Source organism: Nothobranchius furzeri, chromosome 4, assembly GCF_043380555.1.
Source record: "Nothobranchius furzeri strain GRZ-AD chromosome 4, NfurGRZ-RIMD1, whole genome shotgun sequence".
Classification (NCBI taxonomy): Eukaryota; Metazoa; Chordata; class Actinopteri; order Cyprinodontiformes; family Nothobranchiidae; genus Nothobranchius; species Nothobranchius furzeri.
In genome coordinates this window covers 8,843,425-8,870,715 of record NC_091744.1, presented here as the reverse complement: position 1 = coordinate 8,870,715, position 27,291 = coordinate 8,843,425, and the positions used below count along the sequence as shown (strand labels likewise).

The 27,291-nt window shown below is 42.1% G+C and overlaps 2 protein-coding genes across 4 annotated transcripts in view; both read left to right on the top strand.

Annotated features, from left to right (window-relative positions):
* Positions 1-183: 183 nt before the first annotated feature.
* iqce (IQ motif containing E) lies at positions 184-8,460 on the top strand. Of its 2 annotated transcripts, none has more exons than XM_054743629.2 (21): positions 184-433; positions 682-726; positions 845-890; positions 975-1,124; positions 2,561-2,641; positions 2,848-2,918; positions 3,150-3,263; positions 3,334-3,384; positions 3,477-3,547; positions 3,625-3,697; positions 3,774-3,814; positions 3,886-4,034; positions 4,273-4,328; positions 4,422-4,651; positions 5,660-5,767; positions 6,010-6,286; positions 6,388-6,474; positions 6,997-7,112; positions 7,201-7,280; positions 7,967-8,071; positions 8,160-8,460. In XM_054743629.2, exons 1-21 carry the CDS (start codon positions 368-370, stop codon positions 8,276-8,278), a joined length of 2,136 nt encoding a protein of 711 aa, XP_054599604.1. In that variant the 5' UTR covers positions 184-367; the 3' UTR covers positions 8,279-8,460. The 2 variants fall into 2 exon arrangements, with proteins under 2 accessions (XP_054599604.1, XP_015821870.1); XM_015966384.3 differs by having other exon boundaries at positions 3,883-4,034.
* Positions 8,461-10,325: 1,865 nt separating this feature from the next.
* Positions 10,326-27,291, top strand: part of LOC107389956 (protein tweety homolog 3) — a 35,822-nt gene continuing 18,856 nt past the window's right edge. For both annotated transcript variants that reach the window (XM_015966397.3, XM_070550065.1), the window contains exons 1-3: positions 10,326-10,511; positions 11,307-11,485; positions 25,632-25,828. In XM_015966397.3, coding sequence (XP_015821883.3) covers positions 11,360-11,485; positions 25,632-25,828 — 323 coding nt within the window. In that variant the 5' untranslated portion in view covers positions 10,326-10,511; positions 11,307-11,359. The remainder of the gene's footprint in view (positions 10,512-11,306; positions 11,486-25,631; positions 25,829-27,291) is intronic.

The following is a 27,291-nucleotide window of genomic DNA, read 5'->3' as shown; positions in this document are numbered from 1 at the left end:
TACGTTTGACTTTCCTTTCGTTAGCTTCAACTCCACAGCTGCCTGGTTGCTAGACGACTATGCCCGCAACACCGTAGCGAAAACACAACCTCTGCTAAGAAGAACGACAGCTCTTCGCTAGTTTTTATAACGTAAACGGTTAATAGTATGTATTTCTACATACGCAGCCTATTACACGGGACGACGTGTAGTTTTCCTAACTAAAATTCCGAGTTGTAGCATAGCTAGCGTGTCTTTTGTAACCCCAATGTTTTTTTATAATTAGCCAGAGCTGAGACGAGCTTTCTGACTGGAGAAAAATGGAGAGAACATTACACAAAGCAAAAGTCGAGTTTTTCAGTTTGACGTAACGTTGATTTTATTTGCGATGTTTAATTCGACTGCTAAGATGTCTTTGGAGGCCAATGATGTTCATTCAGACTGCGAGGATCTGGTGAGACCTTATCAATAAAAATATAACTTTTACTTTGAAATGTCTATGCACATTTTTCTAAACGACAACAAACAAAATGTTAGGGTTATCTGTTGGTAGAAAACGTCATGGAAGAGAGGTAAACGATGATTTAATTTAAGATGAAAACAAACTAAACGAAATAATTGAAAAACACTGATTGAATAACATTCATGTAAAGTCATTCAAGCTATATATCAACACAACTCTTGTCTTTTTCCCCCTTCCAGATTGAAGAGGATTTTTCTCTCCCTGCTGATATTATTTCTGAAAGGGTAAGTTAGACACCTCTATCCCTATCTGATTGCCCTTTATAGGTATTTTCTTGATTTGAACATATGATTTGAGTTTAATAAACCTTGTTTCTCTCCGTTAACTTCTCACATCCGGCAGACACCAAGGAGAAAACAGTCTTCTGGGAAACCTCCTTCTTCTCAAAGTAAAACCTGCTGACCAGATAAGTTGGATATATTTGCATATGCTGCTCTGCTTTACTGATCAACACAATTTTGTGACTCTTTAGGATCACCATACCTCTGCAGTTTGGACCTGAGTTCCAAGAGATCATCGATGGGAACCTGGAGACGACCAAGGGTCTCCTTGGGGGAAACCAGAGGCGACACTTCTGGGGAGAGTGTTTCAGCTTGCCTCACATCCCTCAGCAACGGCCATGGTAAGTACGCAGTGTTACAACACAGTGGAGAAAGAAAGAAAGCATCAGTCCTCAGGAGAGCGTTGTTTCTAGAGCCTGCTGCTTGGAAAAGAGAACAGAGATGGAACAAAACTTCTTCCAGGATAAAACTACTCTCCATGACAGAATGGTGGCTGATGAAAAAATGTTGGTCCATTAGTATTCAAATGAATGGTTGGAGAATGAGTACAAATCCAAACAATCATTCATTTTTCTTCTCCAAATAAGCAGTTTTAAAGAATTTTATTTACATTTAGACTATTAATACTCAAATATACCAGCTTGTGTGATCAGCTGCAGTCCATAGTTTCCATTTTTGTGCATATTCACATATTATTTTGACAATAGTTTGTTTTCCAGCTTGAGTTTTCAGTCGCTGTTTCATAACTGATCATCTACTCAAAGCATAGCCTGGCCTGCCAGACTCCTCCTCTGTTTAATTCTGCACAGCGAAAGGGTCTGGGAACTCTCCAGTTCAAATAACCCCACCCCCTGAGAATTCTAACCGAGCCAATCAGCCCGGAGTTGCGTACGTCTCACACCATAACGCGGAGTTTGTCATATGAACATGGCAACTGAAGCGGAGGTCGCTGCGGCTCTTTCCTCTGTTCTAAATGACTTGAATGTCTTTAAAACCACAACAAGTAGAAGCGCTTAAAGCATTTCTTCTGTTTGTGCCATTGACAGACGCCATTTTTGACTACAGCTAAAAAAATACAGCGTTGCATGGTACAATACACTGATTTATATATTTATATATATATATATATATGTATATATATATATATATATATATATATATATATATATATATTTGTGTGTGTATATATATGTATATATATATGTGTATATATATATATAAATTATATATTTTTTATCAAAAAAATATATATATATAAAATATAAAAATATATATAAATTATATATTTATAATATATATATTTATAATAATATATATAATATAAAAAATATATATAAATTATATATATTTATAATACATATATATAATAATGTATATATATATATATATACACACAAAATATAAAAAATATGTAAATAATATATATATATATATATATATATATATATATATAAATTCCTAGGGCCCTCTGTGGACTAGTCGCCACTACTGACACTATTCCTGCACCTATACAACTAAAACTGAGAGCTAAGAAACAGGCTTCAAAATCTTTAAAGTTCATATAGTTTATGTTGCTTTATACCTTTATCAGCCTTATGCATTTACATAAATCCACTTATGTAAAACCTCCATAAACATAAAGGGCTGACAATTAAAATGAGCAACAATGTTAAATATAGTAGTCAAAGAAATAGAAGAATTGTCCAAAGTCACTTAAAGTAACGAGTTCATGCAGATGGATTAAAAGTCTTTATGTCAGGAACGTTTATCTTTTCAGACGGGTCTCACACACTGGCTTCAGAGGCTGAACAGAAACCGAGCATCAGGAAACACAGATCTCTCCACTTTGAATCCAATGGTGAGTGAACATGTGGGTTTGTTAGAATGAGAGATTTAGTGATGCAAAGTGGAGGTAGGAGAAATGGAAGGCCAGAGTTTGTGTTAATCAGCAGTTTGTGCAGAACAGCAGATATTATGAGGCGGCTTGTGTTCCACAGCTATCATTAAGTAAAGCTGATGTTTGTAGTAATGTACGGTGTTTCTGTTGGTTTCCTTGCTGTTCAGGCTTCACTGCTGGTGTAGGAGAGCACATGAAGAAGGAGGACATGTATGATGAGATCATTCGTCTTAAGAAGGTAAACAGCTAAACAACCTTTTTTTTAAATAAATAGGGCACTTTTAAAGTCAGCTAAGTGTTGTCTATTGGATCAAAATGAGATTTATTTGTCTTTTTTAGGAAAACGGTCATCAATGGTTGCATTACCCCCTCAAAGCAATTTACATTTCAGTGACAGTTGTAAGGTTTATTTAGATTTGTCACATGAGGCATCTTTTATATTCGTAATAAACAGAACTGTTTTTGTCAGAGTCTTCATTTTCAGAAGTCTGATAACCAGCAGATGAAAGTCAAACTACGGCGCCTGGAGGAAGAAAACGCTAAAAGAGAAAGACAGATTGAAGAACTGTTGGACCCCACAAAGGTGCGGAGCAAAGTCACTTCAGTATGATGTCACAGATGTTATTAATTTAAAGTATGACGTGTCTTTGTAGGGATCTGAATATACTCACAGCTTAGTGGATAAGAAAAGAGAGGGGAGTGTGGTGAGTACACCCGGTGTGTCGCGAGTAAATACACGAGAAGTCATTTTAGAATTTTTATCGATCAGCTTATTAAACCAAATCTGTCTGTTTAGGTTGTAAATGGGCTGAAGCAGAGAATCCTGAAACTGGAGCAACAGTGTAGAGAGAAAGGAAATGCCTTGAGGTACCATCCTCCTCTACATGTTGTTTAGCTGGTTTTAATCTTTTTTTTTTTAGATTTCACCTTATTTTTCTCTCCAGTAAATTACAAAGTGAGCTGAGAACCACCAGCCTGGAGGAGCTGAAAATCACTGTGGAAACTTACTTTGAAGAGGTGATAAAATAAGAGATTTTGTCATTCTGGAACTGTTAGCTAGCAAAAATAACACGCCGTGCCCGTCCATTTTCAGATTCAGAGGCTGGGGATGCTTCTAGAGGCAGCAGAGAAAAGGTGGGCATACCTGAAACTCAGAACAGACTAACAAATAAAATTCACCATCACCCCTGCTGTGTCTGTAGCAGTCGAGCAGAGAGTAAATGCTCCCAGCGGCAGCAGAAGGTCCTGAGCTCCACCGTCCAGCGTCTGGCGGAGAACCTGAAGCAGCTTCAACAGGAGAACGCAGCGCTGAGAGAGGAGCTCAACACTGACAGTCCTGCTGGAGGAATTAAAGGTTCTTACCAACCTGTCTCCATGTTTTAGCAAACAAGGTCCTTTTTTTTGTCCTTTGAAACTGGTTTCTCTTCTTTTCACACGTCAAAACTCTTGCTTCAGTTATCCAAACAATATTTTTTGTGCCTCATAGGTGTGATCACATAGTAACGGATCAATTCATGAATCCCATCTCAGAAAACCACTTATTCTCTGCAGTAAGGATGAAGAAAACATTCATGTGTGATTGTGTCTCCTAGGTTACAGAGAGTGGAGTAAACAGAGACTGCTGAGGAGGCTGTTAGAGCTGGAGAAGGTAAGAGGAAACTAACTTATTGTTCAGGTGAACACGTGCAGCCACCTGCGATCGAGGCTTTGTCACAAACAGACTCCACTCTCCTCCAATCAGAGGCTGGGGTGCAGCAGAAGACACGCCCAGTCTGCAAAAAGCAGCACTAGATTGGATAAGGAGGTCCAGGCCACGCTCACAGCAGCGCCGAGGTTTACCATGGCAACAGAGATGGCAGTCTCCGTGGGAACCGTCACCGAGGAAGCTGAGGAGATTTCTGGTCAGAGCAATCACCTCAGCCAACTGGAGAAGGACAAGGTGGAACTACAAGAGCTGCTGTCATGTAAAGAGTGAGTTACATGTCAGGTCACATTGATCAACTTATTTATGACATCATTCACAACATGTTTGCTTTAGCCGGAAATAGTCAACATAAAACCGAGAAGAAACGGCTTCGGGGTATTTAGGTGTCCACAGAAGGATCCCAGCTTCACGTTTTCAGGCTTTTGGACTTTTTATCTTAGTAACACTGAAAATAAAATGGAAAACTGATTTAAAACCTATGTTGGGGCTTTCGATATCCCTGCAACCTCAGGATCGAATCAACAGACAACTGGAGCCAAAGTTAGTTTTACTCTGCAGAGGAGTACAGTGGAAATTTTCACACCAGCACTGAAATCTCACTTCATCGTCCAGTCATTGACAGAGAGCTTCATTTGCATAAGCAGTTGTCAGGGCATTGCCTGCACTCAAACAGAAAACCACCTCCACACGAGGCAAAGGAGAAAACCATGTGTGGTGTGTAACTGTGATGGTATCTGTTAAAAACAAGTCCTGTTTACCTGTTTACCTGTTTACTAAGAAAGTTCGGTTTACTTGCAGTCTCTAAGTTTCCATTTGAGACTTATATAGCATAATAAGCTTTATTGTCTCTAACAACCTACATTTACATTTTTTAAATTAATAATTTCAAAGAAACTTGAAAGAGATCAAATTATTAGGTCTTTTTTTAAGTAGTTGACACAGTCATGGAATCATTTTGCACTTTAGAGAACTTTTAAAGGAAGAATCCGAGAATGCACTGGACGCTTTCAATCCAGAAGGAAAGGAATATATGACACCTTGTCAACGAGCCAGGTCTCTTTGGGACAGTGTCATGGCCGACCGTCAGCTTCAGTCTCAGTCAGATAAAATAATGGATAAAGGTCTAAAAGGATCTGTGTGACAAAGTTGGTGCTGAAAAAACAAAACTATTTTTAGGTCAAAGTTACTAGCTTATGATCAAAATATTCAGTTATTAAATAATTGTGTTTTTTTACCAGTGACTGGAAGAAACTGAACAGTGTTTGTGTTTCCAGTGAGGAATTATCGCAGCTGAGAGCAGAAAGAGACGAGCTGCAGAGACAGACACAACGGCTGAAAGCTGAGCACAAACAACAGATGGACCACAAGAAACAGCAGCATAGGTAATATTATTTAGCTTTTGTATTTCTCAGCAGCAAAAATGAATTTATTACGCCCAACATTTCTAAAACTCACCTCTCGATAAGCGTTGCATGCTCCTGCAAGCACCAGGCAACATGATCACCTTTATCATATATTTTTACTTCAGTGTTCTGTTGCTCAGCATCATATCTGATCTCATGAACAAGTAACATTAAGAAGTCGCTATATTTCATCTGTTCAAGTGTTGCTTTTGTGATGTAAGACAGGAGTTGGAGCATTTGAGGACAAGGAGTCAAACTCTGGAGGAGGAGAGAAACAAACTTGTGACGGCTGAGCTCTCCCCTCCTCCTCCTCCTCCTCCTCCTCCCATGGTGGCAGAGAATCATGAAGACACTCAGGAGGAGGTAGAACAGATGGATACTGGGTGTAAGGAAAAGGAGGTGGATGGAAATGAAGAACACAGGACTGATGCTGAGACAAGAAAACGAGAAAAGGCAGCTTTGGTCATCCAGACAACATGGAGGCAGCACAGACAGAGCGTATGTAACCTACTACTGAGATGATTATATCAGAACTCTCCAGACAGAATCTCCTTTTTTCTTTTGTCTCCACGTTTGTCTTAAAAGTGTTTCTTCTGCAGGACATTGTGATGTTGCAGTCAGCTTTAAGAGGACATGTCTTCAGAGAGTCACAGCTGAAGGTTCTTATGAGAGAGCCCCAGGAGAAGGTTTTACACCCATCTATATATGCAGAGAAGCAAAAACACGCTACAAAAATGTCACAACACATCTAAATCGCTCTGTATTTTGTCCACGTTGGACACCGTACTTCTACCAAAAGTCGTAGCACGGTGTTCAGGTGTATAATTTTCATGTTTCCGTTTTCCCAAAAGCTGCGAGGTGTAGAAAATGTGACGATATCAAGAAGACATTAGCAATGAGGTGCTTTGATGTTCATCAGTTCCCTTCAAAAATGTAACTTTTGTTAAGGCGCTGAGATGATTTGTTGCTCTGGTGTTTCCTGTTAGATCGATGTAGCGACGTGTTTTAAGAGTAAAAGACTGGAGCTCAGTGGATCCAACTCCAAAATTAGAACAAACGATGAGTAAATATAGACACTGAACACCAATGAGATTTAAAGGGATGTTCTCAAACAAACCTGCGTTAGCATGCAGAAAAAGCTCTAAAAGTATATATTGTGTGTATTTTATTTGACTTTTTACCATTTCTGTGTCATCTTCTTTGTTCAGGCTTTGGAATCTTTAAAGTTCACCAACAGCATCGATGGAGCCGTGGATGAGGTTGCCTTGACGATGATACAGTCTGCCTTCAGGGGACACCTGGCTCGTTGTCCAGCAATAAAACGGTTACTCACTTAAGCACACACTTTTATTCAACTAAAGACTTTTAAACCAGGATGTGTTTTCAGGATTATTCGTGTGTTTGTGCTTTAGCTCAGGAATTGCTTCTCCAGCTGAAAACAGTCTGCCTCTGGTTCCAGAAAGGCCGGTCCTAACACACAGCCACAGTGCAGGTGAGGCTTACTGTTCTAGTTTTATTTGCTTGCTGAGAAATCTAAGCAGGATGTGAAATAAAGGATTATATATATCTGCCACTTTTTATTTTCTGTGGTGAGTGATGCTGGATAATTTGTCTACGATAGGAAATACTCTTCCAGCCAGTCTGGGTTCAGCCTTGATGCACATTTAGTGTGCATCACTGTGCTCTTAACCTCACAGCTCTTCTTCATTACTCCCCTGACACCTGTTATAAGAAGGGATGGATCTAGCCGACACGCGGGTCTAATTCAATGATGGCTGTCTCTTCTTTACCGGCCAGAACGTTAATAGCCTCATGTCAAAGACTGATGAGGACACTCAGCAGACCTGCAGAACTGTAGTGGTGTCATATTCCTTATGACCCCAGAAAGATCTATAACTGCTGCAGAAACAGGTCCTTGTCCTCTTTGCTCCCTGAGCTTTGATCAGCATACGGGTGCACAGAGCAGAACCGTGATGTCAGCATGTTTCCTGCATGCTTACAAGTCTGCCTCTGCATCGGATGTGTGCTGGGTTCTTGTTTAGTCTGCAGCTCCTTAGCTTGTGTTGCAGCTGAGAAAGATTCTGTGTATTCACATGAGGCGTCGTATAAAGCTCAGGTTTGAATCTTCCAATTTCAGAGCTGACCTGCTACTTGTGTTGTTTTGGTTTGTTTTTGAAGGTTCTGCTTCCCAGAGCTTTGACACTGAAAAGGATCACAAGCAAGAAGACCTCTGGCCTACATATAGCACCACAAACTCCAGGATATCGCAAACCCATGGAACAAGTGTGTACATCAGTTTCTGCTTGTATGTTTTATTAATATGACAGTGGATTGAGTCAGCATAGCTTTATGTTTCCTGTGTCTGTTTCAGCCCAAACAGAACGCCGTTCCACGTCAGAGTTTGATGCTGCAGTCCAGTCAGATGATTCAGATGACATCATTGTATCTCCGTCACGTCCAATGAGAAGCAGAGAAGTTCTGATGTCATAGACCCCCTGTTTTATGTTGGTTTATGTGCTAATAGCCATTTATGTCAGATCATTCCCCACCAAGTCATCCGTTTTCAGCGTTTACTGAATGTTTTACTACTGTAGAAATAGGTGGCACAAGTCCGTTTTAATTTCAAGATCTGACTTTAAAAAGTCTCAAAATACATCAAAGGCATGACCCAATGTTGATGGGATGTGTTCCTTTATATTTGGAGGATAAAAGATTTATAAGATGATAATTAGTCAGCTATCCTTTGTTTTCTTTACTTAAGTAGCACGCAGCATGATTTATGTTAAAACTGCTGCCACAGATACAATAACTCCTGCTAACCTGACAAGCCCGAGTGAAGCAGATTACTGTCAGCTCCTCTGAACACATTTCAGTAGACCTGATATGAAACCCATAAACGTCAGCTGTTGTATGCTTACAGAAATGAATGCTGACACATGAGTTATGACTAGCAGCCGATCCTCATTTGATGCACTATTGAGTCAAACTGTGAATAAATTATAGATCACTCTGCTGCAATACTTACCCATCACTCCCCTGAAGAGTACACTGTCTACTGCTAATGCCCGAGCTTTATAAATGACAGCATGTTTTAAGGGGATCGACTAAAGCAATGGATGAATGAGTGTTGGTAAATGTTTGTAATTTAAAGTAGAATTAAAATACAGTTTTTATATTAACCTTTCTGATGTGACTCTTGACACATTAAGTCATACTTTTTAAAAATAGTTTTTCATCCATATTGTGTGCAGTTGCTACTTATTTGTACATTTCCAAGTAAAATAGGTTTTATTTCTCAGATTGTTCGAGAAACACTGCAAATACACCAAAAGATAATGCAATTTCATGAATTTATTAGAACTTAAAATGACCACCTTGTTACGACTGGTGATGGTATAGGTGAAGGATGTCGTAACATAAAAGGCGCGGGGTCAAGATTTTAAAAACAAACAATTTTATTACAAATGAATGACCAAACTCATGTAAGGCTACTAGATCAGTTAAATACAAGAACTAAAGGTGACCTCCTAAAGAGGGAAAAAACAAGGACTTGAGGGAACACGAAAGCTAAGTCAGAGTAAACTCACAAATTCTGCTATTTCCCTTTTTGGGCTAAAGGCTAAAATCATAGAAAGTAAATGGATCAAGTCCAAACCAAACAAAGAGCGAGCACAGGGCTGTTAAGGTAATGGAAACAAAACAGTAATAATTACTAAATCAAAGCGCTTTTGAGCATACACACCAAATGCAATACTTAAGCCCCACTGAGCACACACAGCCAACAGGTTAAGGAGCAGGAGCGGAGGAGGGGCTGCTCCTCTCTGCAGGGAAGTGGAGCTGGAACAGGAGCATGTAGAAACTGGTGATCATAACAACCTAATAGTACAAATAATGCATATGCACTAATGTATCAATATAAATGTTAAAAAAAATACCACCTATAAAATATGGGTTAAATATTAAATTGCTGTAATGCACAGGTCTTATATTCTCATTTTATTATTGATGCATTAGTTTGTGTCCACGTTTGTAAAAAAATAAAATAAAATGATAATGAAAAACCAATTAGTAAAATATCAAAGAGTTCCCTGATGAAGTTATAGTATAACTTTTATTGTTGTGGTACTATAGCTTGTACTGTCACCATTTCAACACCAGGGGGAGACATCGTTGCCCATTTGCTCTTCAGCAGATTATACGAGCGCGCGCGCACAGACAAGAGGCAGCGGCAGCGCTGCCGCAAAGCCCCATCCTCCGGGGCTTTTTAAAGACCGTGTTTGCTTCACGCTCCAACAATATCACCCAGCTGAAGAGCTGTAACGCTTAAACGCACCGGACCGGCCGTCGTGGGAGCGAGCATAAGCCACTAAAGAGGCCAAAAGCGTCGCCGAAACTGTAATTTAGTTAATCCGTGAATATATTCAGGGCTGCGGGTCAGAGAGTTTAACCCCTAAGCTGCCGGACTGGGGTTAGAAGGACACGAAGGCGTCTTGGTTGAAATGTGAGCAGACCCGCTGCTCCGACAGTCTTTTTTTCTCCAGTTAGATTTAATGAGGTGGGGACTGCAGCCGACTCGTTCGGTACAGCCGCGTTGATGCCGCAGCGGCTGGCTGGCGTGTTCCAAATCCACCTCCGGATCCGGGAAGACAATAGGTGAAGTACGCGCCGCTCTGGACTCCCAAGACTTCTGTTCCGAACGAGCGTCCGCTTTGGGCTCCACTAGGTAAGTCACGTCACCACTCTCATTGTCCGACATGGAGATGTTTGGTCTTCACTCAGACCTGAGGCCAATTTCTTCATTTTCTCCCCCGCGTTGCCTTGACGACTGCGGTGGTTTGATGGACAAAGCGGAACGAGGTTAGGTAATCCGGGTTTTTTTTTTTCAGCCCCTTTTATTGACTGGTGACAATGAATTACCCCCACCGCCGGGATGTTAATGTGAAGGGCTCCCCGGACCGGCCTGACCTACATGTGTTGGTACAGTAAATTCAGGACAATGCATGGCGGTGCGTGGAGCTGCATTTAACGGCTATTTCCACGTCCACACCGGCTGCACGTATATCCCACTTAGCCTGTGTTCTGCACCATGAGGATGCCCATTGGCTCCCAGCCGCAAAATTGACTTCATATTTACCCACGATTTGCATAAAGCCAATGTATCAATTATACAGGGCCTTTGACTGTATTGCAGGTCTTTTACCATTTCAGCGCCACACTCCCAGCGACCTGCAGATGTGTGTCACAGCTGCACTGCTTTCTGTGACAGTAAATTAATTCAGATGGATAAACAGTTCATTGAAACTAGTCATTAAGGAGGTTGAAATAACTTTAGGAGGATTCGCTGTTTGTGTTGACCACAAGTAAGGCATCACATTAGCTTTATAACCATCACTTCTTTCTGAACCAAACGTTTTGGATACTACATCAACATTTTCAGTCTACCATCTGGGTTTAGTAACAGAGAAATGTAAGTTCTGACCCTGCTAAAGCCATTACAGCTCCTTTATTTTCATTGCAGCATCCCTGTGAGGAATCGGGTTAAAGGGGGAAGCGGGAGACAACTTCATCAGAATGGCGGCCGTGGTGAACTATTCTCCACCCTGGTGGGTGAATCTGCTCCACCGGTTACCTCACTTTAACATCGAGTTTCAGACAGTGAGCAGCGATTTCAGACCAGAGGACTCGGAGTATCAGAAGGTAAGAAAAGTGTGTGGGAATAGTCCCTGTTCCAGCTCAGAACTCGTCATCCTCTACATCAGACTGCATCCTGTTATTATCCTGCCACCTGCAGACTTGGTCATTTTCACAGTAGACCATCTGAGTCATCACTGAGGCTCTCCTGTAACCAGAGAGTTGTAAGATCCCCTTTATGCATCGATCAAAGCTATGTGGAGGGGAGGAAAACACTTTGCTGAACCAGAAGTAAACCTACTTGACCATCATGGATAGATTATGAATAGTTTGGTCACAGAGTTTGCACCCGATGCGTGGTTCAGGGCTTCAATCTGAGTAAAACCTAGCGATCCAAGAATCTGATGTGTTTTTCAGTTATTTGTGGATATTCAAATAATGAAACAAGAGCTTATCATGAACTTGACATTATATTTAGGTATAGGAGCTATATTTGATCAATCTGTTTGAAGGGGAGGACATTTACAGGTGTCTGATACTCGGATATCACTCGTAATGGCCTCATATTTAAAACAGAAACTATATAGAATAACATTTCCTTCTTGATTTGCTCTGATTGGTCATTTTCACAGGCTATGTTGTCTCTACTGCTAACTCTGACCATGATGCAGAATTATTTATAAAAGGTTTATAACTGATACTTGAACATTAAACCTGGTTAATCAGAAAGTTCACATGCTTTACATTTACATAGACACTGTAAATGTTTTTTTATTCCAGGCTTTTGAAGTAATTCTATTACTGTTGAACAATTGAACCTTGGAACTCACTCGGTAAAGTGATCCTCAGGTGGTAATTTGAGAAATGTAAGCTTTTGGGACATCAGTGTTAGCCCGCAAGGTTTCAGCACTATTTTAGTGTTTTTTATTAAAAAAATTTTAATCAATTTCCCTCTGGGATTAATAAAGTATTTTTGAATTGAACTGAATTGAATTGAATTATTAATCCATCCATCCATTTTCATCCGCTTATCCGGAGTCGGGTCGCGGGGGCAGTAGCCTAAGGCGAGAGGCCCAGACTTCCCTCTCCCCAGCCACTTGAGCCAGCTCCTCCGGGGAAATCCCAAGGCGTTCCCTGGCCAGGTGAGACATAGTCCCTCCACCGTGTCCTGGGTCTACCTTTAGGTCTCCTCCCGGTTGGACGTGCCCGGAAAACCTCACCAGGGAGGCATCCAGGAGGCATCCTGACCAGATGCCCGAGCCACATCAACTGGCTTCTCTCGATGTGGAGGAGCAGCGGGTCTACTCCGAGCCCCTCCCAAATGACTGAGCTTCTCACCCTATCTCTAAGGGAGAGCCCAGCCACTCTTTGGAGAAAACTCATTTCAGCCGCTTCTATCCGCAATCTCGTTCTTTCGGTCACTACCCAAAGCTAATGACCATAGGTGAGTGTAGGAACGTAGATCGACCGGTAAATCGAGAGCTTCGCCTTCTGACTCAGCTCTCTCTTCACCACGACAAACCGGTACAACGGCCGCATCACTGCAGATCCAGCACCAATCCGCCTATCAATCTCACGCTCCAGTTTTCCCTCACTCGTGATCAAGACCCCGAGATACTTAAACTCCTCCACTTGGGGCAGGACCTCATCCCTGACCCGGAGAAGGCATTCTACCCTTTTCCGAATCAAGACCATGGTCTCAGATTTAGAGGAGCTGATTTTCATCCCAGCTGCTTCACACTTGGCTGCAAACCGCTCCAGCGAAAGCTGAAGATCACGTTCTGATGAAGCCAACAGGACCACATCATCTGCAAAAAGCAGAGACCTGGTCCTCAGGCCACCAAAACGGACGCCCTCTACACCTTGGCTGCGCCTAGAAATCCTGTCCATAAAGGTTATGAACAGAATCGCTGAATCGGTGACAAAGGGCAGCCTTGGTGGAGTCCAACTCTCACTGGGAACGAGCCCGACGTACTGCCAGCAATGAGGACCAAGCTCTGACACCGGTCATACAGGGACCTAACTAGAGGTGCGAATCTTCACTTGTCTCTCGATTGAATTCGATTATGATTATTGGGTCAATGATTCAATTCAATTCGATATTCCGATGCATCACAATTATTTCATATTGATTTATTTTCATCGATAAATAGAAGATGTCAAATAATTGCTTTTTTTTTAAAATTTATTATCAAAAACTTAATTGGCACAACCTGCCATCCCTCAAAAGCTCTCCAATCACAACAGGTTAGGACAAAACATTTTAAACATTTAAGAAGATTTAACAAATTAAAACAATCTGTTTTCTCATTCAACACCACGCCTCAGGCTGAGAAAAACACGCTTTGCAAAAACTCACAAAATCTAAAAAAGAACTGAAAACCTACAGGACACATAATGTAATAATAAAATCCATAATGGGTTCATATATGAGTGTTTAATGTCTCTGAGCAGCTCTAGAGTCAAATATTTATGCCACAGTTGAAGGGTGTCAGAAATAATAACACCAAATGAAATGTTTGACTTAATTTGTTATTTTATTTGAACCCAGCGGTTCATTTCTGAAAAGTTGGAGAATGAATCAAGTTCTGTTTGATGCAGAAAATAATAAAACATAAAACAAATTCTACACTTCCAATAATATTTAAGATGTGTGTTTTATTCTTTCTGATAATAACACCAGCAGAAGGCTGTGGGCTGGATTAGGATTAAATTACCCAGCTGATGGATCTCCTTCACTAACCAGCTAACTACAAACCTTTCCGCTAACCTGTCCTGTGGGACCCTCGCCATGTGACCCTCATGTCCATGTGACCCTCATGTCCATGCTGTCTCTGGAGGAGCAGATAAGAGACAAGATCTCCTGTAATTTAAAATGAACCAAAGCTTCCTCCCAGTTTCTCTTTAAGCTGAATTTAACATCAGTTTATCATCATGAAACAAAAGAATAAAGTGGAACAAGAACTTCTATCTTCTATTTCTCTCTCCTTTTAACTTCTCCGTGCCCCTAAATAAAAGAGACAGACGAATACGCTGCAGCCGCCGTCATTGACCCCCCCGCCCCCTCCCCAAGACCAGATCTCTCAGCATCACAACACTCAGGCTGACTGAGTGCTTCCAGGAGAAATAATAATTAAATTATGAAAATAATAACGCGTGTTTGGAGCATCGGTTTGGAGGAGCGTCCTCCGATCCCCTCTCATATGTGAGCAGACAGTGTCTCTCTCTCTCTCTCTCTCTCTCTCTCTCTCTCTCAGTCGCTGATCGAGCGAGCGGAGCGCGCCGCATGACAACCCACTCAATTAACATAATTCACAGCCCAAGTCCAACAGAACCGGTCGGGCTGATTCGGTTCCGGTTCGGTCTCAGGTTACAACTTTAGCGCTCAGCCCTGCAGTACCACATAAAGGCGGAACCACTTGGTAAATGTGGAGGACACTCACTCTTACAGATTTGGATGCTGTGCTGGGGCCGCCGTTAAATAAACAAAACTACATTCCACTATAATCGATTATGGCGTACTCTTCTACGATGCAGAATCGTTTATGTCCGCATCCCGACGCCGCGATTATTTGATTATTTTCCTCCGCTCTAGACCTAACAGCCCGTATCAGAGGGCCTGGTACCCCATACTCCCGGAGTACCCCTCACAGGGCCCCCGAGGGACGTGGTCAAACGCCTTCTCCAAATCCACAAAACACATGTAGATTGGTTGGGCAAATCCCCACGCACCCTCCAGGATCCCCCTAAGGGTATAGAGCTGGTCCAGTGTTCCCAGGACGAAAACTACATTGCTCCTCCTGAATCCGAGGTTCAAAAATCCAACGGACCCTCCTCTCCAGAACCCCTGAATAGACCTTACCAGGAAGGCTCAGGAGTGTGATCCCCCTGTAGTTGGAACACACCCTGCGGTCCCCCTTTTTAAATAAGGGGACCACCACCCCGGTCTGCCAGTCCAATGGGACTGCCCCCGATGTCCACGCGATATTGCAGAGCCGCGTCAGCCAACAAAGCCCCACAACATTCAGAGTCTTAAGGAACTCCGGGCAGATCTCATCAACCTCTGGAGCCTTGCCACAGAGGATTTTTTTAACCACCTCAGTGACCTCAGCACCAGAGATTTGAGAGGCCAACCCAAAGTCCCCAGACTCTACTTCCTCACTGGAAGACGTGTCGGTGGGATTGAGGAGGTCTTCGAAGTATTCTGCCCACCGATCCACAACGTCCTGAGTAGAGGTCAGCAGCACACCGTCACCACTATAGATAGTGTTGGTAGTGCACTGCTTTCCCCCCTGAGGCGCCGGATGGTGGACCAGAATCTCCTCAAAGCCGTACGGAAGTCTTGCTCCATGGTGTCACCAAACTCCTCCCATGCCTGTTTTGCCTTGGCGACCACCCGAGCAGCGTTCCGCTTGAACTGCCGGTACCTGTCAGCTGCCTCTGGAGTCCCACAGGCCAAAAAGACCTGATAGGACTCTTTTTTCAGCTTGACAGCATCCCTAACTGCCGGTGTCCACCAGCGGGTTCGGGGGTTGCCACCACAACAGGCACAGACGATCCTGCGACCACAGCTCCAGTCGGCCGCCTCAACAATGGAGGCACGGAACAGGGTTCATTCAGACTCAATGTCCCCCGCCTCCCCCGGAACATTTTGGAAGTTCTGTCTGAGGTGGGAATTGAAGCTCCTTCTGACAGGAAACTCTGCCAGATGTTCCCAGCAGACCCTCGCAATACGTTTGGGCCTGCCTGGTCTGACTGGCATCCTCCCCCACCATCTGAGCCAACTCACCTCCAGATAGTGGTCAGTTGACAGCTCTGACCCTCTCTTCACCTGAGTGTCCAAGACATGCGGCCGCAGGTCAGATGAAACGACAACAAAGTCGATCATCGAGCTGCGGCCTAAGGTATCCTGGTGCCAAGAGTACATATGGACACCTTTATGTCTGAACATGGTGTTCATTAAAGACAATCCATGACTGGCACAGAAGTCCAATAACAAAAACCACTCAAATTCAGATCAGGGAGGCCGTTCCTCCCAACCACACCTCTCCAGGTCTCACTGTCGTTGCCCACGTGAGCGTTAAAGTCCCCCAGCAGAACGAGGGAGTCACCGGAAGGAGCGCTTTCCAGCACCCCCTCCAAGGTCTCCAAAAAGGGCGGGCACAGACCACAGTCAGAACCCGTCCCCTCACACGTAGGCGTAGGGAGGCTACCCTCTCATTCACTGGGGTAAACTCCCAACGTACAGGCACTAAGATGGGGGGCAACTAGTATGCCCACCCCTGCTCGGGGCCTCTCAGTGGGAGCAACTCCAGAGTGGTATAAAGTTCAACCCCTCTCAAGGAAACTGGTTCCAGAGCCAGAGCCATGCGTTGAGATGAGTCCGACTATATCTAGTCGGAACCTCTCAACCTCACACACCAACTCAGGCTCCTTCCCCACCAGAGAGGTGACATTCCATGTGCCAAGAGCCAGCTTCTGTAGCCGAGGATCAGACCGCCAAGGTCCTCGCCCTCGACTACCACCCGTCACACACTGCACCCGACCCCTTTGGCCCCTCCCACGAGTGGTGAGCCCATGGGAACGGGGACCCACGTTTCCTCTTCCGGCTGTGCCCGGCCGGGCTCCATGCGTGAAAGCCCAACCACCAGGCGCTCGCCAATGTGCCCCACCTCCAGTCCTGGCTCCAGAGGGGGGCCCCGGTGACCCACGTCTGGGTGAGGGAACATGGTTTCCATTTATATAATTCATCATAAGAGGTCTTTGGGCTGCTCTTTGTCTGATCCCTCACCTAGGACCTGTTTGCCATGGGTGACTCTACCAGAGGCAGAAAACCTCAGACAACTTAGCTCCTAGGATCATTGAGACACTCAAACCCCTCCACCACGGTAAGGTGGCAATTAATCATTAATATAAATAATCATAAAAGTCTTGTTTGAACGCATTTCGGACATTTTAGTTGATTAAACGTATATGGATTAACGGAATCAACATATACTGTACTGGCTGAGCAGACCTGTCTGCAGTGGCGCCTATAGAAATTATATTTTCTTCTTTTTTCTTCTTCTCTGGCCCATTTTTCTCTGCCTTTTGTTGGAATCTCCAAACGAGGTGACTTCCAGGTCACATAATGCTGCAACGCATCGTTTAGAGTCTCCTTTTTCATGAGCTGCAGTCACCCCTGAATGTAGTTTGCTGACTTGCACCGTGGGAGGTGGAGGGGGGGGTGCAAGTTCAAGAGCTGAGCGTGAGAAGGTACCCACAGCCGTGAGCGAAGGGGAGAGGACAGGAACTGGAGGGAGACGCAGGGAGAGAGGGGGAGGAGGAGGAGGAGTGGAAAAAAAATAAAAGGACCGATTGGAAGCCAGAGGAGCCTCAATGAGCCATGGGAGGTACTACTAAATTGCCAAACAGCCACTTCCTGCTAGCTATTCAGTGTTTAACTAAGGGCCTTTGTGCATGTGTGTGTCTGAGTGTGTGTGCCCACTGGAATTTTAAGGACCCCCTTTTTAGACTAATTACATACTGACATATTTCAGCAGATGAGGCTGTTTCTACGTCAGCGAGCAACACCATCATATTATGTGTGTGTGTGGTTGTTCTGATGGTGTACACACACTCACACTACGTACTGTATGTCAGCCTTCTGTGCTGTATTTAGCCCTATGTGTTGTTTGCCAAGGTGAGGTCCCACAACTCTCAGGTTGAGTGGGTGAATATGGGGGTTCATTTCAGGGTGAAATAGTTAATTCTGGCTGGATGGGGGGAGGTGGATGGAGGGATAGAGGGTGAGAAAAAGGAGAGAGAATTGAAGTGGGGGAGTAAAGGAGGGAGGTGGGGGATTCTGAAGTCTTTTCTGAAAGAATGCTCTCTTTCTTTCACTCACTCACTGAGGCCCGTCTTTAGATGGGCTCACTATATCTGTCTCAAAGGCTTTCATGCATCCCCTCATCCAGCTGAGAAATGCGTAAACACACACAAACAAGGCTCTACACAGTATTCCTCAGCACACACACACGCACGCACGCACGCACACACAAACACACACACACACACACACACACACACACACACACACACACACACACACACACACACACACACACACAGACAGAGAATCTTGTGTGTTCTGTTTGTCTTTCTCATCAGCTTTGGTTCAAACTCACTTGTTTACAAGAGCTGAATCTGTTTATAATACTCCTCCCAGACTTTCTTTCTTTTATTTTTTCCCTAAAAGCAACTGTTTACCAGTCATCCACGAGGGCAGTCACCATCTGATGACTTTCACTTCACAAGGGATGCTGACAAGGGCTTTTTAAAGAAAATGTTTCTTTCTTCCTTTTCTTTGAGAGCTGAAATTTGAGCTCTTAGCCCCGAGCCCTCCGTGTCATTAGAATACAGTATGTACTCTTTGTGTGTCTGCATCTACGTGTGTGTGTGTGTGTAGGTGTGTGTGTGTGTGCGCGTGTGCAGCTTTTTGTTTTAAGCTCGAATCGCAGACTCAGCTGCGAGCAGCAGTTAAACAGCTGCAGGACATTACAGTGGAATCATGTGACCCAAAATAACACATATTCCCAGCTGTGGAGAGTAAGTCAGTAATTATCATTTTGGATGGAAGTCTGCGTTTGGCATAACGGAAGAAATTATCTCACAGCAGTTTGAGAAGAACAGATGAAAGAGGCCCGGCCTTGGTTAGGGCTTCCTGTCCCAGTTCTTCCTGGCCTTTGTTTGGGGCTTGATTTTGATGCACTGGTTGCTCTTTAACCCTTTAGAGGAGGTAAATCTGAGCTGAATGCACTTCAGGTCAGACATAGCCTCAGGAAAAAAGTGGAGGCAAAGCAGAGCACAAGGCCAGACTGATGATAGCAACACACAAACAAGTCGACTAGAGGGGGGTGGGGAGGACACGTCACAGAGGTGCAAGTGATTGATCCTGTCAGCTCAAACACACTTTCCTGGTTACACACACACACACACACACACACACGCACACACACGCACACACACGCACACACACACACACACACACACACACACACACACACACACACACTAACATGAGCAGATTGGAAGTAGATCAGTGGGCCTTGGTGTTTAACGTTTTAGCCCCTCCTCCAGTTTGCAAGCTGATCTCCACTACACACACACCCACACACTCATGCATACTTACATCTATGTGCACACTCATTTAAAGCCAAGCTCACCATGCTTATTAGCAGCTAATTGAGCGTCACTTAATCGGCTCTGATGGTTTTGAACCCTATGGTTAACCTAAAGGCTGTCAGACTCACTGGGAGGAAGGTGAAGCTGCTGCACAGAGTTGGTCCTCTGTAAATTTAAAGGTGCTATTGTAAACATTTCAGAGCAATGACAGGCGAATATGTCACAAAATGTTACCGCTGGCACTGTAGCGACGTTCTGAAATATCAGTTATTTTCTTGCGATATTTTTTCAACTTAGAAATAAGAGGCCTGGATTGCTAACTTAAAATTGTTAACAGTTAGTAGTTTGGTGTTACTTACAGTCTCTTAATGGGGGGTTTTTAATAGGGCTGGGCGATATGACGATTTTAGACCGTTTTACGATCCACACATCTGACGGTCTGTCATTTTTGAGAGACCGTTTTATCACGATTCACATCTCTGCTGTTGAATTTCTGCCTCTGAATGAAAAGGGAACTTACCCCAGGCGAATGACACGCCTTTGTTTGACCCTTAACCAATCAGAGTGAGTCATAGTAATATATTAGTGCCCCGCTTGTTTTCACCTGTGTGTGAACAAACATGGCTTCGGCCGCGGCTGAGAGCGACAATGAGGTTTTCGTTCCGAAGAGGAACGCAGGGTTTCCTTAGCGCGGCGCTAACAACTTAGTGACGTGACATGTCTCGGAGAAAGCGTAAAAACACGTTGGACGTTTCTTCTGAAGCAGGAAAATAACACCGCTTCTTAAGCAGAGCACAACGTCACCTCAGCTCGTCCACCCTCTGCCGAGCCGGTGTCGGTACCGGACTGAGCTCGGTCACTGGGTCGTTGGAGCTGCCCCATGACTGCCTGATGGAAAACCAGCGGGTTTCATCAGACTCGTCGTTTCTTGTTTTTGCTGGGGACCCCTGTATTTTACCGCTCCCTCCTGCAGTCTTCCCCTATTAACATTTAAAATGATTCTGTAAATTCGTGTATCAATAGAAAAAATCTCTGCCTCTGCCAGCTGCAGTAAATGTAGTTTCCAAATAATAAGAGGTGCATTCATCTTTGTATCTCCTTTGATCCACATTAGTGATATTTTCAGCACCAGAACAGTGAAGCAAAGAAAGATTCCTGAGTTTGTTAGTAATTTTATTTATTAGGTGCATCTAACCTGTTCTATTTTTCTCTGAAATGAGATCAAATCAGTGCTTCTATGGGTTGTCTCCAATCTGCACTGGAAAATTTTACTTTATTTAGAGACTTGTTGCAGAAAATATTCAGAATGTGCAGTTTTTTGCTACCACAAGCGATCTCTGGTCCAGCCGCACATCAGAGCCGTATTTGAGCTTAACTATCCACTACATGAGCAACTGGGAGCTACATAGTATTTTGAACAAGTTAATGTTTGCACAATACGTTTGCAATTGACATGTTTGCACTTTAAATATGTTTACGATTTTAATTTATGTTAAGTTACTTGAAAAACGAGAAAAACTGATTTTTGTAATTGTTTCTCTCAGGGCTTTTATCATCTCTGGTGTGAGTTTAAAATATAAGTGCGTTAGCACTGTGCTGATTATCCCTAATATGAATAAATGTTTATTTATTCAATGTTTCTCTACTTTAATACGCAATTGAAGTTATGCTATTCATGGATAAAAAATCGTGATAAAATCGAAATCGTGATAAAATATTGGAAAAATCGTGATATTCTATTTTTGCCATATCGCCCAGCCCTAGGTTTTAATGGTGGAATGGCGCCGGTTTGAAGAAGTAATCCATCCGAAAATCCCCTTGTGCAGGTTGGGCACTACCATGACGGGTACATGATGATGCTAACCTGCGCCATCCAACCGTTTGCAGATCAGCTGCTCACAGAGTAGGATGCATGCGTGAAGCCATAAACAGCTTTGGGGATGATTTTGATGAGGAAATAATAAAATTTGATCAAATCCATAAAAGTTAATTTTGCATGATATTGTCCCTTTACCACCTACAGTATGATCTAAGTACTGCATTGTTTTTATTTAAAACATACAGGAGACCTGCATTAGTGGTTTATGTTCTCTTGCACCGATCTCAAGCCCAAATCTTGAAAATTACCCATAAGCCCTCATGGAATGTTACAAGATCTCATGTGACCTGTTGGCTCGTGGAGAATGTTGTGAATGACTCTCATTTACTAAAACACCAAACTGTAGCTTAACATCTGTAAATCTATGTTTAGAGTACGGCTGGTTGATGTAGAAAAAAACATAATGATAAAAGAAATCCATGTTGATCGATATCAATAATTATTGAACTATAAAAATCCGAGTGGCCTAATGGTAGGGATGTCCACCCTGTGAGTGGGAGATCGTGGTTCTAATCAGGTGGGGTAATACCAAAGACTAAAAGTTAGAGCCAATGCCTCACTGCTTAACACTCAGGTTGGATTCGGGGTTACACCGCCAAATTCTTCCAGAGCACAGCCATAGGGATGGGTCAAATGTAGAAATGTGATTTCACCAGTGTGTGATGATGACTAATGGGTCTTTAAGTTTATTATGGAACACAAACACTAACACAACATCCAGTGAGTGGAGGCTGTAGTTGCAACAATAGAACAAGGTTTCCAGTCGTCTGGATACCAGGTTTGTTGCCGATACATGGAATATTTTATTTGGGTCTGTTGTCGGCTTCACCTAAATTCACTCCAGTTTTAGATATTTTATCGTCGCTCCTCTTCTGAGAAGGATAACCACATCTTCTGGGCTTAGAAGCAGCTGCTTGACTTGTAGAGTCTACCATTTTCCACAGTGTCATCCTCGCTGTGCCAGCGGACTGTTTGGCAACAAGCAACAGTGTCCTCTATTGTCTGGTAGATGTAAACATAAACCCAGTGTTGTGCTTGTCAAAATAAACATTTGATTATATTTTAATGAAAATATAGAATTTAAAGGAAGCGCTGTACCTTCATTCTGCACACCTCTAATCGCCCCATGGCGGTATTATTAAAAAAAAAACTTTTTTCATATTCAACCTTTAGTGGTAAAACAAGTTGATTGTGTAACTAGACTTGGTTCGATCGATTCTCTTCAAACTGAACTAACAACTATTGTTTTTTGTTTGATTAAAATATTGCCGTCCTGGTGAACTACCGTAACTTTCATCAGGACCATTTCCTCTCCTTGCTGCCACATCTTGTTGAAGTCATGGGCTGTCTGTTTAGGTTTGAGAGGGCAGGGCTTGGTGACAAAAGCGTGCCTGGGTCTGTGTGTTTGATTTGTTTAGAGTAAGTTAGGGCTGGGACGATAATCAGTAAATCAATTGTTCGATAGATGAAAATGAACTCAATAATTTTTCCAGTTTCAGTATAACAAGGTTAAGAAATGTACAAATCTATTATTATTATTATTATTATTATTATTATTATTATTATTATTATTATTATTATTATTATTATTATTATTATTATTTATTATTATTATTATTATTATTATTATTGAAGTGCAGTTTTGGTTGCTGACACTAGAAAGGGCATTGTTTATAATTTTTTTTTTTTGGAGAGTCAGGGTCTATTTTATTGTTTTTGGTGCAATATTTTCCAACAGAGAGTGAAAGTCCTTTTTTATTTTTGTTTGTTTGTTTGTTTTATTTATCTATTTAGAAGTTCTGCTTCTGGACATTCTAATGTTAAATAAATATTTAATTGTTGCATTTTAAAAGGTGTACTTAAATTATTATGATATATTAACGTTACATAAGTGGTTATTTTGGTCTCTATCATCAATAATTTGTTGGAAAATATATCGTCCAGCAAACTTTGTGATCGTCCCAGGCCTACAGTAAGTCAAGAGTCTAATATTAAGCTACCCGAAAAAGAAAGGAAACATTTTATTAAAGTTTTTATTGATAGCCATCTTTATTTAGACACTCAAGTAAATGAGTTGGGGATGCATGCGTAATTATTGGTGTCCGAAAGTTTCAACAAAAGTTTTCAAGTCATTCCTTAGAGATTTCACACACACACACACACACACACACACACACACACACACACACACACACACACACACACACACATACACACACACACACACACACACACACACACACAATTGTCTGTGGAAAGTCGTTATTCTCACATGTGCAGCACATTTAGTGCTTGTAGCAAGAGCTAGCAGCATGCTAAGATGCTGTTGTAAGTGGTGAACATTTTGCATATTATAGCTACCAAACATGGGCACATCAACTTTGTTCTTGTGAACATGAATCTGGCCTAAAGCTCAAGTTACTGACTTTCCAAAGTGCAGTTTAATGGATTCAAATAAAGCCCAAACCCTCCCTTCCTTCTTTGCCCTGGGAAGATCCTGGAGATGTAGCCAGATTGCGTTATTCGCCAGGGTTCCCAGAGTTGCATTATTGTTTCTAAATGAAGAGATCCGTTGCACGATTCTTTTGTCTACTGTAAGAAGTCTGGATGGTGGAGAATGTGGTTTCACGGGAACATTCTGTGTCCCTCCATGGTACTGCAGCACGGTGGTCTCCCCAGATAGGAAAGGAACATCAACATGTGTGCATTTGTGTGATGGAAAAAACAACAACATTGCAGCTGCAGCTCTAGACAAAATGCTGCAACGGCCTTGATGTGTGTCTCCTTCCACTTCTCTCTTTTTAAAGCTGTTAGGAAATTTTCTTCTTTCACATCTTCTTCCTCTTATCTCCTTTTGTTCCAAATTTACTCCTCCCACTTCTGTACTGTCTACTCCCACCTCCCCCCTTTTTACACATCAAAGCTTGTGGAGGTTGAGTGATCTCAGTGTGGTTGGTCTCCAGTGTGCACAGCTCCCAAACAGCAGCACTTCCACTGCCTCCATGGCGGTGTGCCTGTTCATGATGTACAAACAACACACAGTGTTGTTGTTCATCTACACCAAACAACCAATGAACAACCATGATTTCTGGTCTCTAGCAGCTGAAGATAGAAAAACTTAGATTTTAAATGCATCGGTCTCCTAAACCAGCCTTTCTCAAATGGGGGTACGCGTACCCCTGGGGGTACGTAAAGAAACTCCAGGGGGTACATCAGAGAAGCAGACTGTGTCTAAAAAAGAGCTTGATCACAGCAGTTGCCTCCCTGCCACCAAGGATGAAAAAGATCCTCAGTGAAGCACAAGCCCAAGTGTCTCACTAAAAAGTCTATAAAAACACTCCGATCAGTGCAGTAATGTTAAGATTTCAGTCTTCTTTTTGATTTAAAAAAATATATTTTGAGATTTACATTTGTTTTTAGCAATTGTTATTTAAAATGACGTTGATGATTTCTTTTAGAGAACAGATATACTATGATCCCAAAAGAGAACACTTTATGTTGATATGCTTTTTATGAGCACAAATCTTTAATTATAATTAGCTTAATCATTTCTTTGGCCTGTATTTGATTTTTTTAAATATATTTCTAGTTATATATATATTTTTTCCAAATAGTTCAAGAGATACTACAAAAAATGTGCAGTGTTTTGCACATTTATGGATTTTTCAATGGGTAATCTTATGGTTTTAAATAGTTTTATGGTGACTGTTTTCAATTAATTGATTAGAATCACATTTTAGTGATGAAAAATATTTCCAATACATTTAGTTATGGAGTATTAACTTTTAAAATATTCAAAATTGTTTTTTTTTTCCCAAATGGTTGAATTTTGTACTTGTTTATCAGTTTCAAAGTTTAATAAATCAGTCACTGAAGGCACCTATTTAAGGTCTTGTTTTTCACAACCAAAAATGTTTTAGCGCTCATTAGGGGTACTTGGCTGAAAAAAATGTTTCACGGGGGTACATCAGTGGAAAAAGGTTGAGTACCACTGTCCTAAACCATGAGGTCTGTCTGTGTCTCAACTAGCTGGCTTCCTGTGTTCTTTATTCAAATCTCAAATGAGACACTTTCTTTAAGTGTGCTCTGACTGAATCAATCCAAAAGTTTAATAGCATGCAACACCAAGTGGGTGAAAAGATAACATGTCTTGCTCCTCTTTTTTTCTAGTCTGTTTTGCTCATCGGCTCTGTGGCTTTGCTGTGTTTGGGCCTGGACCTCCTCTTCCTCCTCATATACTCCTTCTGGCTTTGCTGCAGAAGATGTAAGCGTGACGAATCATCACATTCCCGTACTCACTCTCAGCAGCCCAGCGCCGACTGCTGTTGCACCGCGTGGTGCGTCATCATCGCCACGCTTGTTTGCAGGTGAGGCGATAAATTAATAAAGGTTGTTTATTCTTTAAGGAAATGTCAGTTTATGAGTGCTTGTAGACCACATCACCATAATTAGTCAAATTCAGATTTGATTCTGTTCATCATCCTTTGCCTGATTAGAGAATCTTTGGCGCTAGGATTAGGACAATATTACCTGTAACTTGTACCAAGTTTTGTAACTCATAACATGTTTAGTAACAGTAACTTTTGCTTTGTAGCATGTAATTCACGTTTTGTGGTTGTGATTTGAAACTAGTACATAGATTTATTTCTGCAAGTTACAAAATGAAAGAATCATGTTACATATCAAGCATTATATGTTACAAAACGAGAATTACATGCTACAAAACAAAAGTTATGTGTTACAAAATGAAAGTTACGTGTTACAAAACAAGAATTACATGCTACAAAATGAGAAGTAAATGCTACTAAATAAAAGTTACCTGTTACAAAACAAGAATTACTTGCTACAAAGCGAAAGTTAAAGTTACAAAATATGTTACAAGATACAAAACTTGGTACCAGTTACATGTAATATTCTAGTTCCGTGAATCCCGGTCTTCTGGTAGTCTAAGTAAATTTACCAGATTTTTAATCCACACTGACCAGTTTTGGTTTCTTCATCACTGTGACTCAGGTTCTTTTCTGTATACTAAATGATAAATGAAATTACTTTTATAGTGCTTTTCAGTGTCAAAGGACTTTATAGTGCTTTACTACAGTGTATCATTCATCCATTTACACACTGATTGTGATGAGCTACGACCTAGCTACAGCTGCTCTGGGGCGCACTGACAGAGACAAGGCTGCCAAGCACAGTCCCTCCGACCACCACCAGCAGGCGAGGTTGGTTAATCGTTTTGCCCAAGGACACAACAGCAGAATTCTCTGTCCAGAGCCGGGATTGAACCTGCAACCTTCTGATTATACTGGACAACTCGCTCTACCTCCTGTCCCAGCCAGCTCTGTTTTTCTGGAGCTTGTGTATACACACGAAATGCCTATAATTACTGGCATCTAGCTTTAAAATGATTTGTTAGTTTGGATTTTGTGTGTCATTTGTCAGTGTTTCTGTCTTAACGCAGCAGAAGTACGTTTGACAGTATAATTAGAGTTGAAGGCTCACATTCATAAATATGCAGCAGGAGATGAAAAGAAGCAGAAAAAGTAACAAGCTGCTGATGTGGATAAACCTGCTTTATGTGTTTGTCTGTCTTTAGAAGACACACTTTATATGATCAAGAAACAAAGACTCTTAAGAGTTCTGGTGGAGATTTATAACAGCTCAGGTCGGCATAATGTTCAGAAAGTAATACAGAAAATGTAATTTATTTTCCACGGGGTTTGCAGGGGTTTAAATAGTAGAAAGGCCTCTGTTCTTCATGTCATTGATCTAAAGATGCATGGTCTACAAGCAACATCAGAAGTCAGCACTTTCAAAAAAGCAGTGAGAA